The 27712-nt window shown below is 54.4% G+C and overlaps 1 protein-coding gene across 50 annotated transcripts in view; it reads right to left on the reverse strand.

The window, feature by feature from the left end:
- The window catches only part of PPP6R2 (protein phosphatase 6 regulatory subunit 2), an 86968-nt gene that overhangs the window by 15956 nt on the left and 43300 nt on the right, over window positions 1-27712 (reverse strand). For 37 of the 50 annotated variants that reach the window (XR_014313927.1, XR_014313928.1, XR_014313929.1 and 34 more), the window contains 7 exons: window positions 22029-22271; window positions 14637-14823; window positions 5779-5916; window positions 4461-4526; window positions 2407-2519; window positions 1909-2022; window positions 531-657 (listed from right to left, as the gene is read on the reverse strand). Coding sequence is in view for 36 of the 50 variants with exons in the window: in XM_082739371.1 (XP_082595497.1) it covers window positions 531-657; window positions 1909-2022; window positions 2407-2519; window positions 4461-4526; window positions 5779-5916; window positions 14637-14823; window positions 22029-22271 (988 nt within the window). In the remaining 14 variants the exon portion in view is untranslated. Of the gene's footprint in view, window positions 1-530; window positions 658-1908; window positions 2023-2406; window positions 2520-4460; window positions 4527-5778; window positions 5917-14636; window positions 14847-22028; window positions 22272-25594; window positions 25757-27712 lie in introns of all 50 variants that reach the window. The other 13 variants (XR_014313930.1, XR_014313932.1, XR_014313933.1 and 10 more) reach the window with 3 other exon arrangements.

A 27712-nucleotide genomic window follows, 5' to 3' on the forward strand; every position in this document is an offset into this window, starting at 1 on the left:
TGACGTATCCACCTTCTCCTTAACCCGGGGTTCCAGAATCCCACCTTCAGGAAGCTCACTTTCTAGTGGGAGAGGCGGGCAGCGAGGTGGCAGCTAAGAGAAGCCATGCAGCAGAAGCCAGGCTGAGAAGCGCCTGGGAAAGGGAAAGGGGCCGTGACGGAGGGGCTCTGCGGTGAGCTGGAGGGCGGCTAAGTGACGGAGCCCTTCCCTGTGTGACCCAAGTGGTGCCCAGAGCTGCTGAGCTGAGCAAAGGGCTCCCCTGGCCTGGTGTCCCGGACTTGGAGGCCAGACCTACACTGGGCAAACTCGGACTCTGGGACAGCCCGATTTCAGAGCACAAGAGTCATGTGCACGGGGGCTACGAACTGTTCAACCCCCAGGCCGGGCGTCAGAGCAGAGCTGGTCACTGGGCAGCTGAGCGGGCGGACACGCGCTCCTGGCGTCCGCCTACTGGTTCTCCCGCCAGGGTGCGGCACCCCTCCGGTCGGCAACGGTGGCGCAGCGGCCTCATCCCACTCAGGGTCACCCACCTTGGGCGGGCTGAGCAGAAGCTGGTGGAAGTCCTTCAGTCGTGGCTCAATGCCGTGCAGGACGCTGCTGCTGACGGTGCACAGCCCCTCCAGTCCCTGAGAAAAGGAGTCCACCAAGCCCTCTGTCCTGTGGACGAGGACAGGAGATGGAGACACGGGGGACGCGCCCTGCCCTCTGTCTCACCTCCCTCCCCCAGCCTCTCCACTCGTTGGCTCAGGAGGGGTTTGGTGACTAGCACAGAGACGAGAGAAAACCGCCGCTGGCCTCCAGAATATGCTCCCTGGTGCTGACCGAGGCAGCCCCTCGCCCCTGCTGGGCTGGCGGCACCTCACGCTCACTGGACCACCTCCCAGTTATAAAAGTAATGTGTCACCGCGACAGGAAATACAAAAAAAAAAAAAGAAGAAGAAAGAAAGAAAGAATGAAAAAAAGAGAATCAGCAAGCTCATCTCTGTTTTGTTGTTGTTGTTGTTTTAAGATTGTATTTATCCATTCAGAGAATGCAAGTGGGCAGAGGAGCGGCGGGCGGAGGAAGAATCCCGCGCAGACTCCCTGCAGTGTGGGCCACCCCCAGCCCGACACGGCCCGACCCCAGGATCCTGAGGTCACAACCTGACCCGACACCAACAGGAGGTGCTTATACTGACAGCCTCCCAGAGGCCCCTCATCTCTGTGCTTATGTGTCATTTCCATGCGGGCAAAGGCCCTCAGAAGAGCCCCCGCTTCCTACAGAAAAGGACCAGGCTTCCTGGGCTCACAAACAGAAAACAATCAATACTCTGGCGGCCGAACCGGAGTAGGCGATGACAGCGTCATTCCGGCTTTAGGTACTAAACTGAGAGATATGTGCGGGGTCCCACAGAGACAAAGAAAAACCCCCAAGAATCTCACTACCAACATTAAGGCAATTTCCTGTCATTTTCTCATTCTTCTGTTGTTGTTGCTAAGTCCAGCCCCTCAGTGCCGAGGCTTCGACGAAGCTCCCCCAGAACGCGGAAGAGAACTAGTGGCCCCAGGAGCCAGGGCAGGACAGGACAGAGCACAGCAGACAGGCGCACAGACGCGCACACCTCACACCCCACACAGGGCCACGCACACCAGACCCACAGCCCACACGCTGGGACGGTCCGCAGGGCACGCTCACTGGCCACACCTCTCCCACAGACCCATGTAGGAGCCCTCCGGAAGCCGGGGACGCTCGGTGCCTTCGCACTGGGGCGGGAACATGATGGATGCCAAGGGCCAAAGGAGCCGCACGTGCACCTCCAGCAGCAGAGTCCAACCCTCCGATCGCTCACACGATCAACGTGCGTGAAAAACACGCTGCGCCCGGCACCCCCAGCGCTCACTCGGCACTCAGCCACGCAAGACACTCACCCAGCCCGCCGCGTTTCCAGCAAGGTGAGTAACACCTGAGTCCCGCTGACGAGGCAGCTCTCCGTGCGGTCTCCGTCAAACATGTTCTTGAGGAGGCGCTCCACGCAGTCCTGCCTGTCGGCACACATGCGGCTCGCTGCTGCTGCGGCAGACGCGGCGCCGCCCGAAGCCCAGGGGACCACCTCTGCTCTCCGTGAAGCGGAAGCACCCTAAAACTCACCGGGGCTTTACTGGGCCCCCAGGCCAGGCACCCAGAGCTCCCACGACGCTCCGGCCCCTGCCGGCCTGGAGCCCGTGCACCTGCCCAGAGAGCCCTGCAGCCACGCCCGGGAGAGGCAGGCCTCTCAGCTAACGGGCGGGCGTGTCGGAGCCCGCTCCTCGGAGTCTGAATCCGAGCGGCGGTACCTGCCGGGGCTCAGGGCAGGGCGCGCAGGCTCCCTAGTGATGGACAGACCCCTGCCCGCCCTGCCGGGCAGCCGCAAGGCCACCAGCACTCACGACTCCAGCACTGCGAGGAGTGGGTCGGGCTCCGGCGCCTCCTGCAGCTGACTGCCCTGCTCGCGGCCCAGCCGGATGATGTCACAGAGGGTCTGCGAGGCGTTGGACTGTCTCTGGAATGAAAAGGAGGTGCGGCGCTGCCCCCAGGGCTGAGGAGAAAGGCCAGCCACCGCCTGGACCACGGGAGCTGCCCCCTGCTCAGTGCTCGGAAGGACCGCGGGCTCTCTCAACGAGGCCGCTTCAGAGAGCACTGGCTGGCCTTTCTGACGTCAGGATGCTAGTCTGTCCAGACCTTCTCGATGAACTGAACGATCCCCAAGAGTCCAAACGGGGCTCTCTCAAGGGTCAAATACACCAGACGCTGCTCCACCCCGTGGGCCCCTTTGAGACAGACATTGACCGTGTCAGTGACACTGTATTTTGAATTCCTACTTAAAATAGGAAGCGTTAAATCGTAGCTGCTAACGTTTCGAGTGAGTCCTGGACGCTAACGGAACCAGCAAGTGCTACAGAGGAAACAGGAGACCTCGACTCTTCTGGGGCAAAACCACCCTTTAACGGGGGAAACTCCGGGCAGCGCACTTGGGGCGGCATGGGGTGCTCAGTGATGCGGCGCGCCCCGGGCTGCTTGCCGGGAGCGTCAGAACACGCAGCCCTCACGGGCACGCCAGGGGCACTCTGGGCTGAAGGGAGTGGGCCCGTGACTACTTAAGGGAGAGGTGAAAGCAGCCGGGAGGTCCCTGTGGCCTCGCCCCAGCCTCTGGGCCGCGGAACAGGCCCGTCAGCCCAGTGTCCCCGCGCCTCAGCCTGGAGCACAGGCCCTCCTGCCCAGCTGTCTGACGGCCGCAGGGACAGACGGGCGCGGACTACTGCGTGGCCAGGCCGCAGCAACGGCGCGGCCATGAGCCTGCACTGCTGTTCTCCGACTGCTGAGGGCAAGCAAGCGTCTTTACTTTTGTCATGCACAGAAAAAGGCCTGTCAGGGTCTACTCCAAACTCAACAGCGGTTCTTGCAGGGAGCGGGCAGAGGCCGAGAGAGGAAGCCCCGCTGCCATCCCACACGCCTCTACGCTGCTAGCGGGAGCCTTCCTCCCAGAGCTCCCGACCCTGTAAATCCCACCTCCTCAAGCGTGGGCTGGACCCAGCCACTGCCTTCGAGAAAGCAGAATACAGCCACAGGGCAGACTGTCCATTAAAAAAAAAAAAAAAAAAAGGATTTGATTTATTTGCGAGCGCGCACACATGAGAGAGGGTGAACGCGAGCGGGGCGGGTCAGACAGAGCAGCAGGCTCTCCACGGAGCAAGGGGCCCGCTGCAGGACTCGACCCCTAGCTGAAGGCAGATGCTGAGCCACCCAAGCACCCAGACTGTCCCTTCTGAGATGAATGTGCAGAAGAACAGCTTCCGTCTTGCTCACTCCAAAGGAAACCAGCAGCACACTGCGAGCTGCCCTGCGGACAGCCCCACCGCCTTGGAGGAACAGAGTCCTGCTGAGCCGCTGGTGACCCTGGAAGCGGGCCCTTCCCGCGCTGAGCCCTGACATGCCTAGTCTTGTGACAGACCCTGCGCAGAGCACCCACTAAGCCATGTCCAGGTCCCTGACTCACAGAAACAGAAATAAAAAATGCTTTCCGTTATAAGCAACTGTTTTAGAGTAATCTGTTACTCAGCCAGAGATAACTAATTTAGCTCCTTTGTTTTTTATAAAATGTGGTTACTATTATTATTTTTTAAAGATTTTATTTATTTATTTGACAGGGAGACAGAGAGGGAACACAGCAGAGGGAGTGGGAGAGGGAGAAGCAGGCTTCCCGCCGACCAGGGAGCCCAATGCAGGGCTCGATCCCAGGATCCTGGGACCATGACCTGAGCCAAAGGCAGACGCTTAACCGTTTGAGCCACACAGGCGTTTCTGGTTATTATTTTTTTTACTGAAAAGAAATAGTCTAGAAAGTGCTTGATTAAAGGAAGAAAGGCATCTAACGGGTCCTCATCTGAGGACCCACAGGGCACGTTCCCCAGCAGCCCGAGCGAGGGGCGGGCGCTGTACTCACGTCTTCATCCTGACTCGGATGGATCAGCTGCACGAGCCTCTGGATGATCTTCTCTCCGTTGAGCCACTGAAAGGGAAAAAGAGGCCCGTCAATGACGTTCTTCACGTCTAACCCAACAGAAGGGAAGTCGTTCAGGACAGCAGAAATCCGTGTGCCGGCTTCCAGGGACAGAGGGTCTTGGCCCAACATGTGTGTCCAGAAAAAATCGTGATCAGGTTCCGGAGTGACCCAAACTCCGTGAAGAAGGGAACCACAGTCCTTGTGCCCCAATGGTGGCCTCTTAAACATACGGTCTCAGGCTACCTCAGAGGACAGAAGGGGCTGGAGCCGGGGCGCTCTCCGCAGTGTGCAGCCTGGCTGCATGTGGGGCCCAGCTCCCCTCTCTGTGCCGCCAGGGCCCTTCCGGGAGTGGGAGAAGCACAGAGGCCTGGTGCGGCAGCAGGAGCGCGGTGAGGACTGAGCGCCCGGCACGGCGCCAAGCTCAAAGGCGGTGGGTGCCCAGGGAAGACCAGTGCATTTCCTTATCCCAAACTGGAAGGTCTGCCTCCGTGGCCACTCAGCCGTGAGTCTGCGCAGGCAGGGTTGCTGGTAACAGCAGACGTGTCCGCTGCGCTCACCGCCTACCGCTAGCCACTGTGATCAATTCTTTGTGGCGGGCAGCATAAGCCCAAGTGTGAGAACCGCCACCTTGATGACAGCCGTCACCGGATGTCTGGGGCTGGAAATGGGCAAGAAAGACCAACACTTCATCTTCAGCCGCAAACAAAGCCTGCCCGACGGCAGTGAACAGCTCGGCCGGCACTGACTTGCTGGTTTCTCGGAGATGAGAACCCTCTTTTCTGGGAAAGCCCTCCGGGAGCTCCAAGCAGCTCCTCGTCCCGCAAGCCTGTCTGGACAGACACGTGCACAGACTCTACATAGAACAAACAGGCCCGCTTTGGCTCGACTGTTGCCTCCGCATGAACACTGTCGGCTAACGGTTCCCTCTGGGCAGCGTGCCGGACATAAAGCCAGGCCCTGACAGGACCGCCGCTCTGAGGCCGCGGGGGCACTGGGATCTTGGGGCGGGAGGCCAGAGAGTGTCAAAGGCAAAGGAACACTCGGCTCTTTGCCTCCGAGCAGCCCAAAGCCAGACAGCAGACGGGCTCAGACCGCGGACCCAGCGTCCAGCACGAGCCCGGAGGCGCAGCCCCAATGAGCCCGCGGCGGGGAGTCAGGCCGGACAGGCGCCAGGGGCCCTGACCCTCCCGCCCCGAGCCGCCACAGGACGCAGGGACGCGGACCGGGAGGCTGCGGAGAGCAGTGGCCGCACACTCACGTGCAGGACGTCGCGCCTGAGCCCGGCCGGCTCCACGCAGCTGACGAGCCGCAGCAGCAGGTCCATGAGGGCTGAGGTGCCGAGGTGCTTCAACACCAGGCCCACGAAGCCGTCCTTCTTCTTCAAGAACTGGATCACCTGCGGCCAAACATGCCCTGAGAAGCCGGACCCCCGCGGGCACAGAACCCTCCCGGTGGGTTTCCAGGGGCGCAGACACCAGCTCCGGGAAGACCAGAGAGCGCGGTCAGAGGGGCCTCTCCAAGGGCAGCAGGGAGCCGACCACAGGGAAGGCCCGTGAGGCAGCCGCGGAGGCCCGCCGAGCCCGGGGCGGACGGCGGCAGGCCCCGGGCCACCAACACCGCAGGGAGGGGCTGCACCCCAGGCCGCCCGGGTGCTCCTTCCAGGGTCCGCCGCAGGAGACACGCCGCCAACAGCCCCCGAGCGGGGCAAGAGCCCGACAGCGCAGAGCAGCTGAGCCAGCCAGCGGCCGACGGGCCAGACGCCGGCGGAGGGAAAGAGGGCTGCGGTGTGGCGAGGGAAGAGGCGCGCCGCATCCCTGGCCGGCCCCGATGCCAACGAGACGCGGGCAGCTGGCCACGAAGGCAGGCGGCGGCCGGGAGCGGCGGCGGTTCCGGGCCCGGGCAGGCCCTTCTCGGCGGCAGGCCCGCCGGCTCAGCTCAGCTCTGCCACGGCGGACCGCCTGCGGCGTGCGGGCCGCGGCACAGACGAGGGATGGGGGGGGCTCATGGGGGGGCACATGGGGACGGACATGGAGGCCCACATGCTGGGAGACCCAGTCACACTCGTACTGGGGAAGGGGCAAGGGGGCTCTGTGAAGGGAATGACCATTCGCCTAGGAAGACGCCACTGAGAACGACATCGGGAACAAAATACGGCGCATCACAACAGAGCCCACGGGTGTCACCAGGATGAGGTTACGACAAATAATATGATGACAATTTAAATAAATTTTAAAAAATGAAATATTTCCTTGAAAAACACACTCATCTAAACTGACAAGAACAAAGAGAAAATCTGAATATTTCTAGAGCATCGAAAGAAACAAAATCTATCATTAAAAGCCCCACATATAGGGGCACCTGGGTGGCTCAGTGGGTTAAAGCCTCTGCCTTCGGCTCAGGTCATGATCCCAGGGTCCTGGGATCGAGCCCCGCGTCGGGCTGTCTGCTCCGCGGAGAGCCTGCTTCCTCCTCTCTCTCTCTCTGCCTGCCTCTCTGCCTACTTGTGATCTCTGTCTGTCAAATAAATAAATAAAATCTTAAAAAAAAAAAAAAAAGCCCCACATATAAAAACTCCAGGCTCGGGGCTCCTGGGTGGCTCTGTTGGTTAAGTGTCTGACTCTTGATCTCAGGGCTGTGCTGGGAGTGCGTGGAGCCCATTCGGAAAAGAAAGAGAGAAAGGGAGAGGAAAGGAAGAAAAGAAAGGGAGAACTCCAGCTTTATTGACCTTTCCTCTGAATTCTACCAAACACTTAAAGAAAACTAATTCCAGTCTTAATATACACTCACCAGGGAACACAAGATGAAAGAATGTGTCCCATACTGAGAACATAAAACTTTGATTCTAAACACCTGATAAGGACATCATAAGAAAAGCAAACTATAAGCAAATCTCGCTGATGACCGCAGATGTAAAAATTCAGCACATGAAATCATAAAGTACCACAACGACAGGGCGGCAGACCACGAAACCAAGGCCAGTTTAACATTAGAAAAACAAGCAACCGAACATGCCTATGAGAATAGGGAAGAAAAATCATATGATCAACTCAACAGAAAGTAAAAACATTTTTTTAAGATTTTATTTATTTAGGGGCGCCTGCGTGGCTCAGCTGCTGCCTTCGGCTCAGGTCATGATCTGAGGGTCCTGGGATGGTGCCTCACATTGGGCTCTCTGCTCAGCAGGGACCCTGTTTCTCCCTCTTTCTCTCTGCCTGCCTCTCTGCCTACTTGTGATCTCTCTCTGTGTCAAATAAATAAATAATCTTAAAAAAAAAAAAAAAGATTTTATTTATTTATTTGAGAGAGAGGGAGAGGGGCAAAGGGAGAAGGAGAAGCAGGCTCCCCACTGAGCAGGGAGCCCTACATGGGACTTGATCCAGGACCCTGGGATCCTGACCTGAGTCCAAGGTAGCCGCTTAACCCACTGAGCCACCCGGGCGCTCCCAAGAGAGTAAAAACATTTGATAAATTTCAACAACCATTCATGTTATAAACTAAAAAGACTAGGAATAAATAAAATTCCCTTAATTCTGATTTTTAAAAAGTGTCTGTGATCACCCCACAACAAACATCATACTTAATTATAAAATGTTGAAAGCTGGGGCGCCTGGGGGGCTGTCATTACGCATCTGCCTTCGGCTCAGGTCAAGATCCCAGGGTCCTGATCATGATCAGTCCCGCATCGGGCTGCCTGCTCAGTGGGGAGCCTGCTTCCCCCCTCCCACTCCCCCTGCTTGTGCGCCCTCTCTTGCTGTGTCTCTGTCAAATAAACAAAAAAAATCTTAAAAGAAAGTAAGTTGAAAGCTTTTCTTCTCAGGGAATAAATAAAACAAGGAGGCTCCCCATCACACTGCAACTCAACATGTACTAAAGGTTCCAACTACTGCAATTAGGCAAGAAAAAGAGATAAAAGGTATAAGACTTAAAAGGAACAAAACAAAATTGTCATTAATCACAATGATAAGATCCTGTACACAGATAAAACAAAAGAGCAGAAATGTACAGTGTTAGAGTATCAGCTTTGCCGACAGTCACCAGAAGGAGAGTCACCCAGGACAGACCGGAGCGCACGGCAGGTGATGCACCGGGCCCAGCACGGGACGGCCCAGTGCCAAACAAGGGAGACGCGCAGACATGCCCGGCGGCTTGAAGGCTCTGCAAGGGATTATGCTGGAAACAAGCTGCCTGAAGGCTTTAATTTGTATGCTCTAGGTTATAACTTGTTTTAACAATTTTATTTATTTGACAGAGAGAGAGACGGCCAGAGAGGGAACACAAGAAGGGGGAGTGAGAGAGGGAGAAGCTAGCTCCCCACTGAGCAGGGAGCCTCATGTGGGGCTCAATCCCAGCGCCCCAGGATCATGACCTGAGCCAAAGGTGGACGCTCAATGACTGAGCCACCCAGATGCCCCCATATGTTTTAAATAACACTTTGAAATAATCAAGTTTTAGAAATGGAAGTGGATGAGTGTCAGGGACGGGTGAGGGGGGACGGGAGGAGGGTGGGAGCAGCTATACATGGCGACACGGGGACCCGCGCTGTTCCGGAGCCGTCCCGTACCCTGATGGTAATGGTGGATACATGAACCTGTACAGCTGATCAACAGTACAGAACTTAACACACACACACACACACACACACAACTACAAGCAAAACCGAACCAACAAGTAAGACCAGCGGACCGTATGAATGTCGGTCCTGGCAGTGATGTGCTACTAGTATTTTACAAAATGTCACCATTGACAAAACTGAGCAAAGTATACAAAGGAATTTCCAAATTATTTTATACAACAGCATGTGAATCTACAATTATCTCAGTCAAAAACTTCAATAAAAGATGCCACTTAGAATACTACGAAAATATCAACCCTAATGAGACCTGGGTAAGGGCCTCCCCCACAGAATTATGACATGTCATCAGGAGAAATTAAAGAAGCCCTCGTTAACCGCTTTGTCACCGTCACACAAAAACGGTCACAGACAGTACGTAAGTAAAGGGGAGGGGCTGTGTTTCAGTGAAATTTCATTTACAAAAATAGGTCACAGGTTGGTTTTGGCCTGTGGGCCACAATCTGCCGACTCCAACCCAGAGCCAACGTAAGCCTGACCACAACTCTGACAGGTTTTCTTGGGGGAGAAGGTTGGGGAGAAGGTGGAGACTGACAAATTCATTCTAAAACAATGCAAAAGGTAAGAAACAGTAGTAAGAAATTCTGAAGAAAAACCAAGCGAGAGGACTATCAAATACCAAGACTTGTAAAGCTCCATGTATTAGGACAGCACAGCACTGGTGCGCTCACAAACAGAACAGGAGAACAAAGTCTAGGAACAGACGTACTACACGGGAGCCTCTGACGCGTGACAGGGCCGTGAGCGTAGAACAACCGAGAGTAGGGCCTCCCCGGGACATGATGCTGGGCTCACTGCACACCCATACTAAAACAAACCCCAAAACCTCCAACCTTACATCCCTTACAAGAATCCGTCTCAAGTAAATTATAGATAGAAATAGGAAAGGGAGGGCGCCTGGGGGGCTCTGATGGTAAGCCTCTGCCTTCGGCTCAGGTCACGATCCCAGGGTCCTGGGATTGATCCCGCATCGGACTCCTTGATCAGCAGGGAACCTGCGTCTCCCTCTCCTGTCCCCGCAGCTTGTGCTCTCTCTGTCAAATAAATAAATAAAATCTTTTTTTATTTTTATTTATTTATTTTTTAAAGATTTTATTTATTTATTTATTTATTTGACAGAGATCACAAGTAGGCAGAGGCAGGCAGAGAGAGAGAGAGGAGGAAGCAGGCTCCCTGCTGAGCAGAGAGCCTGATGCGGGGCTTGATCCCAGGACCACAGGATCATGACCTGAGCTGAAGGCAGCAGCTTTAACCCACTGAGCCACCCAGGCGCCCCAATAAATAAAATCTTTTTTTAAAAGAAAGAGAGAATTCCTGCAAATCACAAAGAGACAGCCTAACAGAAAACGGGCAAGAGACTTCACAAAAGAAAACATCCAAATGGTCAGTTAATACATGAAAAGGTACGCATCCTCATCGGTCAGCAGGGAGACTGCAGATCCACACCTCAACGCTGTATTATGTACCAGAACACATGCCCGGAGAGCGGGAATGTGATTACAGGAAGGGTCGGTGAGCAACAGGAACAGGGGTCCTCTGCCGGTGGGATTGAGAACTGACTCAACCACTGCCACTGAGTCCGCTCAAGATGACCACAGGTGTGTCCTAGTTACGACGAACACCTAGCATAATGCAACACCCACAGCAGCCACTAAAAACCTAAACAGACACGTGAGAAAACACTCTAGATAAGTTAAAATGGAATTTTTTTAAAGATTTTATTTATTTATTTGACAGACGGAGATCACAAGTAGGCAGAGAGAGAGAGAGAGAGGAGGAAGCAGGCTCCCCGCTGAGCAGAGAGCCCGATGCGGGGCTCGATCCCAGGACCCCGAGATCATGACCTGAGCCGAAGGCAGAGGCTTAACCCACTGAGCCACCCAGGAGCCCAAAATTGAATTTTTTAAATTATCAAATAACACACAGGAGTCAGGAAAAAGAACAGAAAAATGAAAAATGTGATCAGAAAACTACAATAAAATGGAAGCCCTGGGGCACCTGGGTGGCTGAGTGGGTTAAAGCCTCTGCCTTCAGCTCAGGTCATGGTCCCAGGGTCCTGGGATCAAGCCCCACATCGGGCTCTCTGTTCAGCGGGGAGCCTGCTTCCTCCCTCTCTCTGCCTGCCCCTCTGCCTACTTGTCATCTCTGTCAAATAAATAAATAAAAATCTTAAAAAAGGGGGGGGGCCCTGATATATCAACAATTACATTAAATGTAAATGGCCCGAAATACGCCAATTAAAGAAGAGCAGAGCAGGTTAAGAACACATGACTCGGAGCTCCTGGGTGGCTCAGTGCGTTAAAGCCTCTGCCTTCGGCTCAGGTCATGGTCCCAGGGTCCTGGGATCAAGCCCCACATCGGGCTCTCTGTTCAGCAGGGAGCCTGCTTCCTCCTCTCTCTGCCTGCCTCTCTGCCTACTTGTGATCTCTGTCTGTCAAATAAATAAATAAAATCTTAAAAAAAAAAAAAAACACATGACTCAACTATGCATCGTTCACAAGAAATTCACTTCAAATAGAACAATTCACACACACAATGCTGTAAAATTATCCCTCCTTATCCACGGGGGATACATTCCAAGACCCCCAATGGATGCCTAAAACCACGAACAGTACTGAACCCTACACATACTATGCTTCCTCCTACGCATACACCCCTGTGATAGAGTTTAATTGATACATCAGGCATAGTAAGAGATGAACAACACTAAGCAACTAGAACAACTGTGACAATAGACTGAATCTGTGTGATGTGAATGACGCTCCTCCCTCCCTCTCTCCAACACCTCACTGTGCGGACTCAGCCTTCCTCCTACAATGTGAGATGGTGACGTGCTTATGGAATGAGCTGAAGGTAGGCTTCGTCTGACCTTCGGACGCGACGTCAGGACAAGGCTCACCCGCTTGTGCACCATGACTAACTGGTCACTGGAACCGTGGCTAAGGCAGGACTACGATACACAAATGCCACAGCAGCTCGATTTGCAACAGACAAAAGTGCAAACCCCTCGTGTCCTTCAACAGACGAACAGTCAAACTGGGCTCCAGCCCAACTCCTCAGTAATGAAGGGACCCGAGATCACTGGTCAAGTCCTCCTGCTGTAGAAACATACAGGAGGGCACCCGGGTGGCTTCGTGCGCTAAGCCTCTGCCTTTGGCTCAGGTCCTGATCCCAGGGTCCGGGGGTCGAGCCCCATATGGGGGCGCTCCCTGCTCAGCAGGGAGCCTGCTTCTCCTTCTCCCTCTGCCCCTCCCCCTGCTCATGCATTCTCTCCTCCATTCTCTCCAAGGAAATAAATAAAATCTTAAAAAAAAAAAAGAAAAAAGAAACACGTATGGGAATATCTACATATAAAATGATACAATGTCTGGGATTTGCTTCCAAATAATCTGGTTTGGAAATAGGGGCTGTAGAACAATAAAACCGGTCAGAAACACATGATCGTTGAAGTTGTGTGACAGAAGCACAGGGGTTCATAAATTGTTTTCTCTAAAAATGTACGAAATGGTCTGAACTGAAGAGTTAAGAAAATGCAGTAGGCCTGCTCACTGCAGCCCATGTCTCTGTGGAAACGTTGCATCAAACACTGTGGCCCTGTCCCAGCAGCCCCTAGAAACAAGGCAGCTGCGTGCTTACTGTTCCAAAACTCTGGTCCGGCAGTAACACGGCCACTGTGTCTGCTGGAAAGAACGTGGGAGCTATACAGGAAAAGACATACCAAATCCATTTCTAAGTGGAAAAAAAAATAACAATTTGCAGTATTCAGAGTATGATACCATCACGTGAAAATAAATAGTGAGTATACGTCAGCGTCTCTTACAGGAGAAGAACTGGGAGAGACCGGAACTGAACAGTCCGCAGCCGCCGCCTCGGGAGTGCACAGAGACTGTCCGTGTATTTCTACCTTGTCTGAAATTCACATAAATATGTCACATCTTTGCCAACAGAAGAAATATTTTTAAAGAGTGCATTTCATATTTTTTGATGCACTTGGCAAGGGAAGAAGATGGAAGTATTTACAAAGCAGTAAGACAGAGCAAACATCTGAAAGTAGCAGAGAAACATGGTCAGGCTACAGGCGATTATGAACCAGGCGTGGGCCAGAAACAAAGCTTTTTAGAAATTCTAGCACTGCCCCACAGCCACACTGACCCCCACTGCCCACAGCCATACGGACCACAACCCTTGCCCTCATCACTGGTGTGCGAGGACGCACTGTCGTGTCCTGGAGCCGGCGCCGCCACGAGCGCGCTCCTTCCTCACCCGCATCCCTCTAGTCTTCATGTACCCCCTGACTGGGTCAGAGAAGTATCTGAGGTGAGACAGTCCTCTGAGGCCCCGGACAAAGCTAAGATTCAGGATTCTGGGAAACGTATGTTCCACTGAACATTTCCAACATGCCAAGAATTTCTTCAAGGGAACAATGATCTGCCTGGAGGCTGCCCTTCTCCACAACTCTCTGCACATAAAATAGTGGCCTGTTCCCTCAATGGATATTTCACAATACTGAACACGTAAACGATGAGTATTCTGGGGTATGATCATGCAATCTGCCCAACAGTTTTGTCCCCTCCTAGAGTTAGAACTGAAAGAATTTTTAGGGGCGCCTGGGTGGGTCAGATGGGTAAGCCGCTGCCTTCGGCTCAGGTCATGATCCCAGGGTCCTGGGATCGAGTCCCTCGTCAGGCTCTTCGCCCAGTGGAAGGGAGCCTGCTTCTCTCTCTGCCTCTGCCTGCCACTCTGCCTACTTGTGCTATCTCTAAATAACATCTTTAAAAAAAAGGAATTTTTAAAAGTCCTTGTATCTTAGAGGTATATAAAGTAATGTGAACAATAAAATCTTGCAACATCTGGTATCTGTTCTGAAATAATGCACTGGGGATGGTGGCAAGGGTTAAAGGTGAAAGACTCACCAGGCCCAGCTGCTGGGGCTGGTGACAGGCCTGAGGCCCCACTCCGACATGCCCTGTCTCTGCGTGTCCACAGCGTGGGTGGTGCAGAAGCACGAACGGACTCCAAGGCTGTGCTCCAGCTAACGAAACGAATTCACTCTCTTCACAGAAGCCTGACGCTATAAGCTTTCCTTTATCTGCTCTGAAACATACGTGTCTAGACACAAATACTGCCGCCCCACAGAGCAGATCTCAGAAGGCGGACATCCTCAGAACCTGTCATGACGCAGGCCTGCCCCCTATTCCTCACGCCTCCGCCCAGTCGGGACAGAGCCAGCCAGCCTGGTTTTGTGTCCTGGGCAGCTCTCAGGTGGCAGGAAGAGCTGCTTCTTCCTAAGCCAGCCAGCAGAAGCCACTTTCCTTATCAAATTCCAACTCACACAGCAGCTGCGCACCCCGCCCCACCTGTGCCCTGGGGAAGAGTCACAAACAGTGCTCTCTGAGCCCTGAAGCCCGGGTCACGCAGTGACCGCCGACAGCCAGCTGCGCCAGCACCGGCCACGCCGAGCCACGTGGGCCTGGCAGTTTATTTACCTGTTCAGTTTTTCGTGCAATGAGATTGCCGATGGTCTTGCTGAAAAAACTGGCAAGCAGAGGATTGAGCGGTGGCTCGTGGTCCAAGAAATCATACAGAAGGTTCAGCAGAGTCTCATCCCCTCCTAGTCTGTCGTTGATCTGCGGCACGTCACACGTCAGCAGCTCACAGGCTGTGTTTGGGTACCTAAGAGGGCACAACACAAGCAACTGGAGGTGAAATTAGACTTCTTCAGCTCTCAGGAAGCTGCTGAAGTGACCAGCCTCTCAGGAAGCAGGTCCACAGGTCAGACCTTGGAATGAGTAAAAATACGAGGATCCCGTGACCCACGGGCATTTCTGACTACAACGAGCTCCCCGTGTCACACGCATTTTCCTCCCTCCTCACCCCCTACGCCGTGAAAGCTCCTCTCTTCCGACTCATCCGCAATCTCTGAATGACGCGCTCATCTTTTGGGATCTCCTCTCTCAAGACCTCAGGCCAGGTCTCTTCCTTCCTGTGACAACACAGCTAGTGACCCCAGGTCCGTGACACATACCCTCCCTCTCCTCGCCCTCCCCGCCCCTACGCACCAGCAGCAGAGACCCCAGCTTGTCCCTGGGCTAAAGAAATGCCAGGTCAGCCGCTCAAGATGCAGGGCCAGTCACGAGGTATCGTGTGGGCAAATCATCAATACCTGGACACATAAAATGACCAGATACAAAATAGTCTTTTTTTTTTTTAAAGATGTATGTATGTATGTATGTATGTATGTATGTATTTGACAGACAGAGATCACAAGTAGGCAGAGAGGCAGGCAGAGAGAGGGGAAGAAGCCGGCTCCCCGCTGAGCAGAGAGCCTGATGTGGGACTCGATCCCAGGACCTTGAGATCGCGACCTGAGCCGAAGGCAGAGGATTAACCCGCTGAGCCACCCAGGCGCCCGATACGAAATAATCTTGATCCCATCACATGGAACCCCCTGACATCCCTCTGCTCCCTGCCTTGACCTCTGACACAGCGTCATTGCCATTGCCCTGGGACAGGCACAGCTACCCAGCAAGCGGATGCACCCAGGACAGAGCCCACAACAGCAGGGCCATTAGCAACGCCTGGTGCCAGGGTGCCTGTGGGGCTCCGTCGGTTGAGCGTCCCGACTCTTGGTTTTGGCTCAGGTCACGCTCTCAGGGTCCCGGGATCGAGCCCCGCCGCGGAGCCTGTGCGCAGCAGGTGGTCTGGTGGAGATTCTCTCCCTCTGCCCCTCCCCCTGCCCTCTCTCTCTCTTGCTCTCTAAAATAAATAAATCTTTAAAACAAACAAATAATGTCTGGTGCCATCCCCAGCTCTACCTGGGAATGCAGGAAGGGTGACTGGGGCCAGAGCAGAAGGTGTACGGATGGCCCCAGCGGGGCGGACTGCCCTGGGGAACACCTGCTAGTCCACGGGACACGCTCTGCAGCTTCAGGCACGTGACCTAACCTCTCCGCATCTGGGCTTTCCCATCTGAACAAGGAGATGCAAGTGCCCAGCCACCCCACAAGGCTGTGCATGAAACAGCAAGCCCAGGGTCAAGGTCAGCCCGCACGACCCTCCAGCTCCTGGCAGCCACCAACCTAGGCCCTCACATAGGCCTAAACCATGCTGGGCACTGTGGACTGGCTACAGAGGCCGGGTTGGAGAGACTCCAGAGGAAGCAGCAGAGCACGGCAGCCAACTCACGTGGAAGGGGGAGAAGCTGACAAATCTAGGTCTGACTAGGGGACAGGTGTTTCTCATCAGCCCAGAGAACACAAAACACCTTCTAGAGCTCGGAGCCACCGTGCCAGGCGGGCAGGCTGGGCATGAGGCCGGCTGTGCGCACACAGAGCTGGCCCAGGCCGCGAGCAGGGGGCGAGAGGCGTAACCCGGGCCCACCCACCTCACGGGATGGCCACCAGGATCACACGGCCACCTCAGCACCGCAAGGTACACTATGAAACCCGCATGGAGGAAGACACACAGCTGCCAGGGACAGGAGGTCAGAGCGCAGGGCAGGAGGGCCAGGCCACAGCGACCCTGAAAGCCAGAGCTAGACCTTACATCACACGGGCACCCAGGTGTCCACCAGAGAAGATGTACCAACGCTACAAAAGAGCCAAGGCCCAGAGGAAAGCACAGACTATTCCTTCAAAAACGTTTCCAGAGCACGTGGAAAGGCCCCAACCTGGTTTCCACACACAAGCAAATGTGCACACATGTGGCAAGACAAGCTGTAAGGCACTGACCCTCAAAGGTTACATCTAGGTACAGGGACTGAGGTTTTCTTTATTGGCCTTTTACAATTATTCTTCAAAAAAACAGGTAGGGGCGCCTGGGGGGCTCAGTGGGTTAAGCCTCTGCCTTCCGCTCAGGTCATGATCCCAGTCCTGGGACTGAGCCCCACATCAGGCTTCCTACACAGCAAGGAGCCTGCTTCTTCCTCTCCCTCTGCCTGCAACTCTGCCCGCTTGTGTTCTCTGTCAAATAAATAAATAACGTCTTTGAAAAGGAAAGGAAAGGGGAAGTGACGGCCGGCAAGGCCCAGAGGACGGCAGGGCGCGCCAGGGAAGTTCGCGTCAGGCGGCCAGAGGGAGCGCCCGCGAGAAACCACTGCAGAGAGGCCTGGCCACAGAGGCAGCGGCTAACCGGGCCGGCGGGAAGGCGCGGCTCAGGAGAGCAGCAGGCTTCCTGCCCGTCCCTTGCCGGTACTCAGGACTCACAAGTTACCCCTGGAAAAGACGGGCCAGAGCAGCCCCTGACTCGGAGACATCAGGCACAGCTGAGGGACTGACGACACGCTGGCCAGAAACAGGGGGCCTGGGAAAAAGCAAAAACAAAAACCAAAGCTCCCTGACTGAGGCTGCCGTCAGGTCCTCGCCCTGCAGCCAGGAGCGGGGAGGACTACTTTCTGGAGAAACCGTGGGACAGAGCGAGGTCAACCAGGCACAGCCTACCCAAGCGGTGGGCCACTTGTCGCCCACAAGCACGCACGGCGAGCAGGCCCCATCAGACCCCACACCAGCGCCGGCACCTCTCGGCCAGGAGCCAGGGGCTGACCAAACACACAGCGGCCAGGAGACGAGGCGCACGGGAACAGATGGCAACTCCCGGGAGCGCTCTGCCCCAACCCAGAGTGGCCGCGAGCAGGAACTGGAGGCTTGGAGGTAAAATGCCTGACGATAAGAAAGACCCCCTCAATCAGAAATGTGATGGAAAGCTTACAAATCAGCAGGACAGGAACACAGCACGTGAAGAAGCCTCTCAGACATAGACAAAAAGGCAAAGACAAGACATCCAGAGCGAAAAGAAGAGGAAAGCACGAATTCAGGTGGTCTAACACCCGACGACAAGTCCCAGGAAGAGAAAACAGAGGGCAAACCGGTGGGGAGAAGATTATCAAAGAAACAACACGGGAAGCTTCCCTGTGGGGAAGGCCACGACCGACAGGCCGAAAGGGCCCAGGGGCACCTGCACCGTCAGTGACCAGAAGCCCGGACGCAGGGGCACCTGCACCGTCAGTGACCAGAAGCCCGGACGCAGGGGCACCTGCACCGTCAGTGACCAGAAGCCCGGACGCAGGGGCACCTGCACCGTCAGTGACCAGAAGCCCGGACGCAGGGGCACCTGCACCGTCAGTGACCAGAAGCCCGGACACAGCGTCTCGGTGCTTACGGCTGACACTGCACTCTGAAACCTGTCTGGTTGAAACTGTCCTGTCCGGACCCTGGGGGTGATCTCCCAGGACGACGGAACCACACAAGGGCCCAAGTGCCCCCTGGAGGGGACGACACCTGGGAGCCCTGTTGCATCTGGCATGTCCGCGACAAGGCCAGGAAGAGGAGCCGACCGCGGCGGTGTCTAAAGCACACCCAGGGGTGTCTGTGCAGGGTCTACAGCAGAGGGAGTGGGTGCGCGGTCAGACCCTCCCTCGGTCCTCCTCCCCCAGCACCGACTAGAGACAACTCCCCGCAGGAAGGAGGCCAGCGATGACACAACGAGCTCCTGGGACACGGAAGGTGGGCCCTGGCTTATCAGAGGGAGGATGGAGGGAGCCCTCTTGCCCCTTCAGACACCTCCCTCTGTGCCAAGAAGTGCTGCCCCCCCGGGGGTCATCGGGCGCCTGGGCTCAGCCCTCCTCCCCGTAGGATGGGTCCTCTGGAGGGTGTCCTTTCTGCGGGGCCATCCTGCTGCAGCCCCATTTCCCGACAGGTGAGCACTTCTAACCCTGCAATCTGGATTCCAGAAGCCCACGGCCCAGGGCCACAGAACACACTCCCCCACAGCACCTTGCAAGTAACAGCAGCACCGTCTTGGGGTCGGTCTGCCGACTTCCTGTTCCTCAAAAGGCTGAGAACTCAACAGGCAAATTGGACAGGAACTTTCAGAAAAAGACCAGCACCTCCTCGTGGCTCTCAGGCTGGACCAGGGAGACCGCTTCTCAGCCCAGGGCTGCCGCGCAGAGCCCTCACCGAGCCCTCACCGCCTGCAGCAGCCTCGGGCTTTCCGCAGGAACAACGGCTGCTCCCTGACCTCACGCCACCCACGGGCAGCTTCTTCGGAACCGGCATGGCTCCGGCGCATCCCCCACGATCGGGAAAGGGGTCTCCGCATGAGCCAGCCTGTAGTCAGGCAGGGGGAGCGACCAGTTACACTGCTCAGAGCCGCCGCCCAGAGGCACCACGGCCAGGCTGGTGGAGGTGGGCAGTCACCCGGGGTGGAGAAGCAGGCCAGCGGCTCCCGGGAGGCCAGGGTGTGGCCAGACCCACTCACTCTACTTCATTCCTGCCTCCTCACCATCTACCCGTCCGTCCTACTCCTCTACTCAAAAAGGAATCTTCAAATTGATTTTAAAATGAAAAATCTTAAGTTTTGATTTGGGCGACAGACACGCCCTTTCAAACTCAGTTCCCCGGGCTGGGGAAGGGCAGCCTCCCGCCCCACATCCCTGCGCACCCCACGCCTGTCCTCAGCTCTGTGGTCGGCCTCCAGGTGTCTAAGTAAAATAGAGACCTATGTCTTCACTTGTCACCTTCCAGTGTGAAAGCCGACCTCCTACAATGAAGGTGAAGATGGAGCACCCCTGCCGCCCTCCCCTCACCCTCCCTCTAAAAATCACAGCACAATTCTTGGCTAAACACAGGGCTATGCTGACCTTGTATGGACACGGAGGCTCCGTTCACAGCGGAGCGGACGTGTTCACTCTACTTACATCTGGACTTACGTAAGTCCCCCCGGGTACGGTTCCCTCACTGTCTTGTTCGCGTGGCTCCATACCCACCCACTACTGTTTCCCCAAACTCTGTGACGATGACCTGGCTCGCTGATGCCACGCCGGGACCCTTCTGCCCTGATCCAGAACACAGTGCCCGCACCCCAGCTCCCCGTCCTGCTAACCAATGCCCTCTCTGCAGGGAGACCACATAACTTAGCACCGAACAGGACACGTTTGGGGTGAGAGGGTAAAAGGATGACGGCCATCGGCAGTGATGCTGAGGGGCACTGACCAGGCATGTCCCGTGCCCAGCGGCTTCTATCTGACTTTTCAGACGGCCAGCGTGCCCCCGCACCCACAGGCTCCTCTACAAACAAGCTCCCGCCTCCATCTAGGGCTCTCCTCTGCCAGCAATGACATGGCTCCCCCTCAGAGGCCATGGCTGACTGCCCTAAATGGGTGTCCCTAAATCAAGTGTCCCCTGCAATGGGCACTTCTCGTTGCTCTCTCTGGTACTCTCTACCGTCAGAGAGAAAGGGCAACAGAGACTTCTGCAAAGGTCCAGAGAGCAGATACTTTAGATAGTCTATGTTGTAACTGTCAACTCTGCTCGTGTAGACACCAAAGGCTGAGTGTGGCTGCCTCCAACAAGACTTCCTTTTTTTTCTTTTCTAAGATTTTATTTATTCATTTATCTGACAGAGAGAGAGAGAGAGAAAGCGCGCGCGCACACAAGCAGGGGGAGCAGCAGAGGGAGAGGGAAAAGCAGGCTCCCACCGAGCAGGGAGCCTGATGTGGGGCTTGATCCCAGGACCCTGAGATCATGACCTGAGCCGAAGGCAGACGCTTAATGACTGAGACACCCAGATGCCCTTCAACAAGACTTTCTTCATGGACAATTGAAATGTGGATTTGATATCAATTTCATGTGTAACAAAGTATTAATCCTTTGATTTTTTTTTCAACCATTTAAAAATTTAAAACTAGGGGCACCCGGGTGGCTTAGTCGTTGGGTGTCTGCCTTCAGCTCAGGCATGTGTTGCAAGGGACACATGATCACAGGGTCCTGGGATCGAGCCCTGCATCGGGCTCCCTGCTCAGCGGGAAGCCTGCTAGTCGCTCTCCCACTTCCCCTGCTTGTGTTCCCTCTCTCGCTGTGTCTCTGTCAAATAAAGAAATAAAATCTTTTTTAAAAGTGTAAAACTGGGGGGCCTGGGTGGCTCAGTGGGTTAAAGTCTCTGCCTTCGGCTTAGGTCGTGATCTCAGGGTCCTGGGATCAAGCCCCGCATCGGGCTCTCTGCTCAGCGGGGAGCCTGCTTCCTCCTCTCTCTCCGCCTGCCTCTCTGTCTGCTTGTGATCTCTGTCTGTCAAATAAATAAATAAAATCTTTAAAAAAAGAAATAAAAAAATAAAAAAAATAAAAAGTGTAAAACTATTCATAGCTTGCAGGCCACACGAAGACAGGATGTGACCTGTGGGCCAGTCAGCCAACCCTGTTCTAAGACTTCACCAGCGCACAGTGTGTGACGCTCCGCGGACACAGGAGCCCCCACAGGCTACCCTGTCTGCCCCCAGCCCTGTGTCACTAGTCCCAGGTACTGCTGCTCTGCCCTGTCCCCCTCATTCCTACTCCTCTGTTCTCATCCCCAGTCCTTAACCACACCACCACCTCCCTCCTGCCATGTCCTCACACCCTAGCCAACTGCTGAATGGAACATTTTAGGGAAAACTTTGAGAATGGTCAGTACCACCAATGACATGGCCTCTTTCCTCTGACCCCAACACCCCACAGTGGGCACTTCCCACGGTCAAGAGGTCACGTGCTGCCCATCCCCCCAGGAGGCCATTCAGCAGCCTGGGACCTGCTTCCCACTGGGGTGCAGCCCATCTGCCGCAGTCCATCCGCCTCCGACCTGGGGTCAGTCTGCTCTCAGCACATTTTCACCCAGAGCAGGCCGACACAGTCACTCCCCAGAGCTCAGGATGAGAAATACACACACAGAGATGCCAAATCTTAACCCTCACGAAAACAAGCCCCCGGAGAGTGGCCTCCTTACTTCTCGGGGTAAACGTTTACAGGGGGCTCTTCGTCAGAAGCCCTGGCTCCGGCCGTCCTCCAGCGCCGCCCGCCACCTCCCCGCAGCCCTGCCCCGCTCCGGCCGGCCACAGCCTCAGTACATACTTGAAGCGGACCTTCTCCTCCATGTCCAGCGGCGGGTCCCGTGTGATGAGGCTCACCAGCTCCTCCATGCACTGCTGCCGGCACAGGAAGCCCAGCAGCTTCTGGTTCTGCGCCTTGCACTCCTGCAGGACGTCATCCTCGTCCATCAGCTCCCGCAGTGTCACATCCTCCTTGTCCAACAGCTTGTCGACGTGGGACGTGCTGTTCAAGTCAAACTTCCAGAACATGGTGACAGCCACGGAGCTGCAAGCAAAGACAGAAGGGGTCACGTCTCTCACGCAGTGTGAATTCACCCTCAGCGAGTCTACGGCCAAGTCCCGCAAGGCCGTCCCCGACACCAGCCTGCGCTCGACGGTGCTCTCCCCAGGAACGGCCTCAGCAGGTCTCTCCAGGTCTGGCTCCAGAGCTCGCAAGGACTTCCCAGATCCTCTACAGCGCAGGCCCTGCAGCTTCTCTCGGTGCCCTCCAGCTGACCCACCTTCAGTGCTCTCACCCCCTCCTCGGGTCCCCGAGGCCAACACATCCCCAGTCTCCCCGGTGTCAGCCCTGGGGATGCATCTCCAACCCAAGAAATGTAACAGCTCTACGACCCACCCGGCCTCTCAGGGTCCAACCCCCGCCCAAGGACCACTAGGCACCTCTCCCCAGACGTCTCTGTATTGCATACATTGTCTGTATATCATGTCTGACATCTTAAAAGAAGCCTCTTTGTCCAGGGACAAACCGTCCCTCCCAGAACGAGCCAATCATCAAAGACAGCAAAGGGCCGAGCCAGAGCGCTACTATGATCTGCAAACTAATCTGTCCAGAGCAACGACTCTTCTCTGGGCCCACACATCCCAGGAAACCATCTTCCTCTCCCTTTATCGTCCCAGGGCCAGGGGCCAGGCAACTAGGGACCAACCATATGGCTTAGAGTCCACCAAAACTATTCAAATTAGGTGCCCTAAGCTGCCCATCCTGCCCTGCCTTGTCTTTCCCATGGAAACCCCAATAAAGCTCGTGGCTTAAGTGTTCCCCCACCCCCTCTTCTGCTTCCTGACTCCCCTGGGACTTCCCCATGTGGCCCTGCGTGAGGCCCACACCTCCTGTCTCTAGGACTGTACCTATAACAAACTGTTTTCCTGAGCCTCCCCTTTGTCTACGCTCCTGACCGCACCTGACTGACCATCTCATAAAAGAACGTGAAACCCGAGCAAGTCAATCTCCTGATAGCTCACTTTGCTGTCTGGCCTTCCGCAACTCTGCCAACCCCTAGCGGGGCCTCCTCTCACCATCCCCATCGTACCAAATGATCCAGGCTTATCCTGGTGCCACAAGCACCCTCACACGCACACCCCCTAGAAGCCGCCTTTTTTTTTTTTTTTAAAGATTTATTTATTTGACAGACAGAGATCACAAGTAGGCAGAGAGGCAGGCAGAGAGACAGGCAGAGAGAGAGGAGGGGAAGCAGGCTCCCTGTGGAGCAGAGAGCCCGATGCGGGACTCGATCCCAGGACCCTGAGATCATGACCTGAGCTGAAGGAAGAGGCTTACCCCACTGAGCCACCCAGGCACCCTGGAAGCCGCTCTTGACTGCCCGCCCCCCCGCTTCTCCCACACACCACTCTCTCCAGGCTCTTGCTGTCTTTGCCTGGACTACACACAGTCTGTCCTGCTCAGTGAGTATCATAGGACAGGCTCCCAGGGCCTAGGCTGTTTGCCGCAAAGTTTTCACTGTTTGATACAAAATGAAGACTATAAGGCCTATATCCTTAGCAAAGTGAAACCTGTACCTTGAAATTATTAAATCTCTTCAATGTCATACCATTAACATGAGATGAGATTTCTCTTCTCCAGTACTTTTATTCAGAAGAGTAAAAGATCCCACACAATGCAGGAGCCCCGACTTGTTTATGTGGGAAGCCCCGCTGCCGGGGAGCCCCTCGGCCAGCCAGCCAGCCCCTGTCCCTGTCGCTTCAGAGCCTCTGGCCTTTGCTGCATCGAAGTCATTTTTTCAAAGCACAGACATCTTCAGGCTCCTCCCATCTGGGCCTCAGAGCTCGGCCGCACTCACCAGGCCCTCCGGCACTTCCTGCTGTCTCCCCAGTCCTACCCTTGCCACAAGGACCTTGTTTTCCTCCGATACAGAGTGAGGGCGCTTTCCCACCTTGCCCCAGCCACACAGGGCCGCGTGCTCAGAAGGTCTCGCTTATTCGACCCCACCAGCCTCGCCAAACTGAGCTAACAAACGGCGCGCTGGGGCCGTGCTAGTGCCAGTGCCCGCAACAGGGTCGGGGGGGCCCCGGACTGGCAGCGCGGGTGACTCCCACAGTCTAAGATCTTCCTATTTCTCTTGTGAGGAGTGTGGATGGATATCTGTGGGTGCTAGCAACATACTCTGGGAAAGCAAAAAGAATGACCAGAAGTCATCTCAGGAGAGGACGGCTGTCTCTCCCAAATGCCCAGCAGCACGACTCCCGTGCTCGGGTAACGGGCAGCGCAGGCAAACAACAACTAGAGGGAGACGCCCACCTTGCCAAGGCTCTCTTCGGAACTAGAACCTGCAGGACACGGCGGCCAGAGGCAGCGTCTGGGTCCTGCTCGCGGCCACAGTGAGCAAGCGGCTGGGCGGACCACAGGATCCCAACCAAATGGACGCGGTTTTCTAGCGGGACCCTAAAAAAGGACTGGATAATCCAAAGGCAGATCAACAAGGAAAAGAAAGAGGAGGAGAAAGAAGCAACGAACGGGGAAAGACGGCAAGACTACGCCGGCCACGCCGGCCACGCCGACAGGCCGGTGCGGACAGAACGGCCCAGACTGTAAAAAGCAAGAACTACACACTGAGTATAAACTTACATTCAGTATAAAGGTACAGGGGTACTTGGGGGGCTCAGTAGGCTAAGCCTCTGCCTTTGGTTCACGTCATGATCCCAGGGTCCTGGGACCGAGCCCCGCCCCGCGTTCCCTGCTCAGCGGCGAGTCGGCTTCTCTCTCTCCCTCTGCCCCTCCTCCAGCTCTTGCATGCTCCCCTCCCAAATAAATTCTTTTTTTTTTTTAAAGATGTTATTTATTTATTTGACAGAGAGAGAGAGATCACAAGTAGGCAGAGAGGCAGGCGGAGAGAGAGGAGGAAGCAGACTCCCCACTGAGCGGAGAGCCCGATGCGGGGCTCAATCCCAGCACCCTGGAATCATGACCCGAGCTGAAGGCAGAGGCTTAACCCACTGAGCCACCCAGGCGCCCCCAAATAAATTCTTTTAAAAAAAAAAAGTCTCTCTCTCCCTCTGACCCTGCCCTCCTCCCTTTCTCCCCCCTCCAATAAATAACTACTGTTTAAGAAAATAATAAATAAATAAAGATAAAGATACAGGTTAAAATTTCTTAAAAAGGTCGAACAAGCAGAACAGCAAGCAGCAAGCAAACATCACTTGGCAGACGGGAGGAGCAGCGGCACCAACCCCGGCCTGCTGTCTGCACCGCCTATGGCATCACGGTTCACTCTGCATTCATGAGATATGCTGGGGAGTCCACTCTTCACCTGCGCTTACAGAGTTTACCTAAAGCTGGTATTACCAGGGTACCTGGGGGGCTCAGCGGGTTAGGCCTCTGCCTTCAGCTCAGGTCATGATCTCAGGGTCCTGGGATCGAGTCCTGCACCGGGCTCTCTGCTCAGTGGGGAGCCTGCTTCCTCCTCTCTCTCCGCCTGCCTCTCTGCCTACTTGTGATCTCTGTCAAATAAAAATCTTAAAAAAAAAAAAAAAAAAAAAAAAAAACACTGGTATTACCTCTTCCTAAAACATTCAGCAGAGTTCAGCAGTAAAGCCAAGGGTCTAAGATTTTCTTTGATGACATTTCAACTTATGAATTCCATTTCCTTAATAGGTATTTTCTATTTCTACTTGTTTTCATACTGATAATTTGCACTGCTGAATGAATCTGACCATTTTACCAAAACCAACTAAATTATCGGCATAAAGTTATTCATAACATCATCATGTCATTCTTCTAGTGTCAAGCAGGATCTGTAGTGACACTGCTCTTTCACTCTTACAAACTAGTAATATCTGCCCTTTTTTCTTCATCAGTGCAAATAAAGGTTTATCAATTTTTTTTAAGATTTTATTTATTTGACACAGATCACAAGCAGGCAGAGAGAGGGGGAAGCAGGCTCCCCGCTGAGCAGAGAGCCCGATGCGGGGCTCGATGCCAGGACTCTGGAATAATGACCCAAGCTGAAGGCAGAGGCTTAACCCACTGAACCACCCAGGCGCCCCAAAGGTTTATCAATTTTACTGATCTTTTTGAGGAACTAAGTTTTAGCTTTACTTTTTTTCTCTGTTATTTGTGCATATTCTGTTTCAGTGATTTCCTCTTCTGTCTTTGTAATTTCCTTCCTACTGCACTTTGGGTTTTATTTGCTCTTCTTTCTCTAGCTTAAGTTATTAGATCATTGGTTTTTAGACCTTTCCACTTTTCTTTTTTTTTTTTTTTTTAAGATTTTATTTATTCATTTGACAGAGAGAGATCACAAGTAGGCAGAGAGGCAGGCAGAGAGAGTGTGAAGCAGGCTCCCCGCTGAGCAGAGAGCCCAATGTGGGACTCGATCCCAGGACCCCAAGATCATGACCCGAGCCGAAGGCAGCGGCTTAACCCACTGAGCCACCCAGGCGCCCCGACCTTTCCACTTTTCTAGTGTGAACATCAAAGCTACAAATTTGCCTCCAAGCACTGCTCTGCTTGTACCCCATAGCTTTCATGTTTCCATTTTCACCGAATCCAAGTATGACATTTTCCACTTATTTTGAGATTTTTAAAAAAGATTTTATTTGGAGGGGAAGAGAATGAGCGTCAGGGAGGGGCAGAGAGAGAGGGAGAGCAGCAGACTCCCCAGTGAGCAGGGAGCCTGAAGCAGGGCTCAATTCCAGGACCTGGAGACCATGACATGAGCCAAAGGCAGACACTTAACTGACTGAGCCACCCAGATGTCCCTATTTGGGGATTTTCTAAACATCTTTTTTTTTTTTTTTGGACAGAGATCACAAGTAGGCAGAGAGGCAGGCAGAGAAAGAGGGGGACAGCAGGCTCCCTGCTGAGCAGATCCCAGGACCCTGGGTCATGACCTGAGCCGAAGGCAGAGGCTTTAACCCACTGAGCCTCCCAGGCGCCCCCCAATTGGTTTTATTAAATGATTCATGAATCAGGCAGCTTCCCGTCTACCAGACAGAGAGGAACTCCCATCTCTTTTTTGTTTATATATAATTTCTGTTGTGATCAGATAACAGGCTTATATTATTTCACTCCTTTCAAATGTACTGATATTTGTTTTATGGCCTACCATAGGGGTCAACGAACTTTTTCTGTAAAAAGCTATAAAGACAGAAATAGACCAGATTTTTTAGCAGGATTCTATTTTCAGCTTTGTAGGCCACATAGGGTTTCTGTTGCACATTCTTTTTTCTTTTTCTTAACAACCCTTTAAAAACAAGAAAACCCTTCTTCTGTAAGCTGTACAGCAATAAGGAGTGAGCTAGATACCCCCCCAGTCTGCTGGCGATGACCCTGCCGATGCCAAGGTCCGTCCTGGTGAATATGGCTGTGCGCCGGAGAAGTTTTCCTTCTGTTGCTGTTAGGAGGGTCAGTTAACTCAAGCTGGTGGACAAGTTTCCAAGTCTCCTGCACACTCACGATCCGTCTAATCG

This window comes from Mustela nivalis (genome assembly GCF_964662115.1).
Source record: "Mustela nivalis genome assembly, chromosome: 7".
Classification (NCBI taxonomy): Eukaryota; Metazoa; Chordata; class Mammalia; order Carnivora; family Mustelidae; genus Mustela; species Mustela nivalis.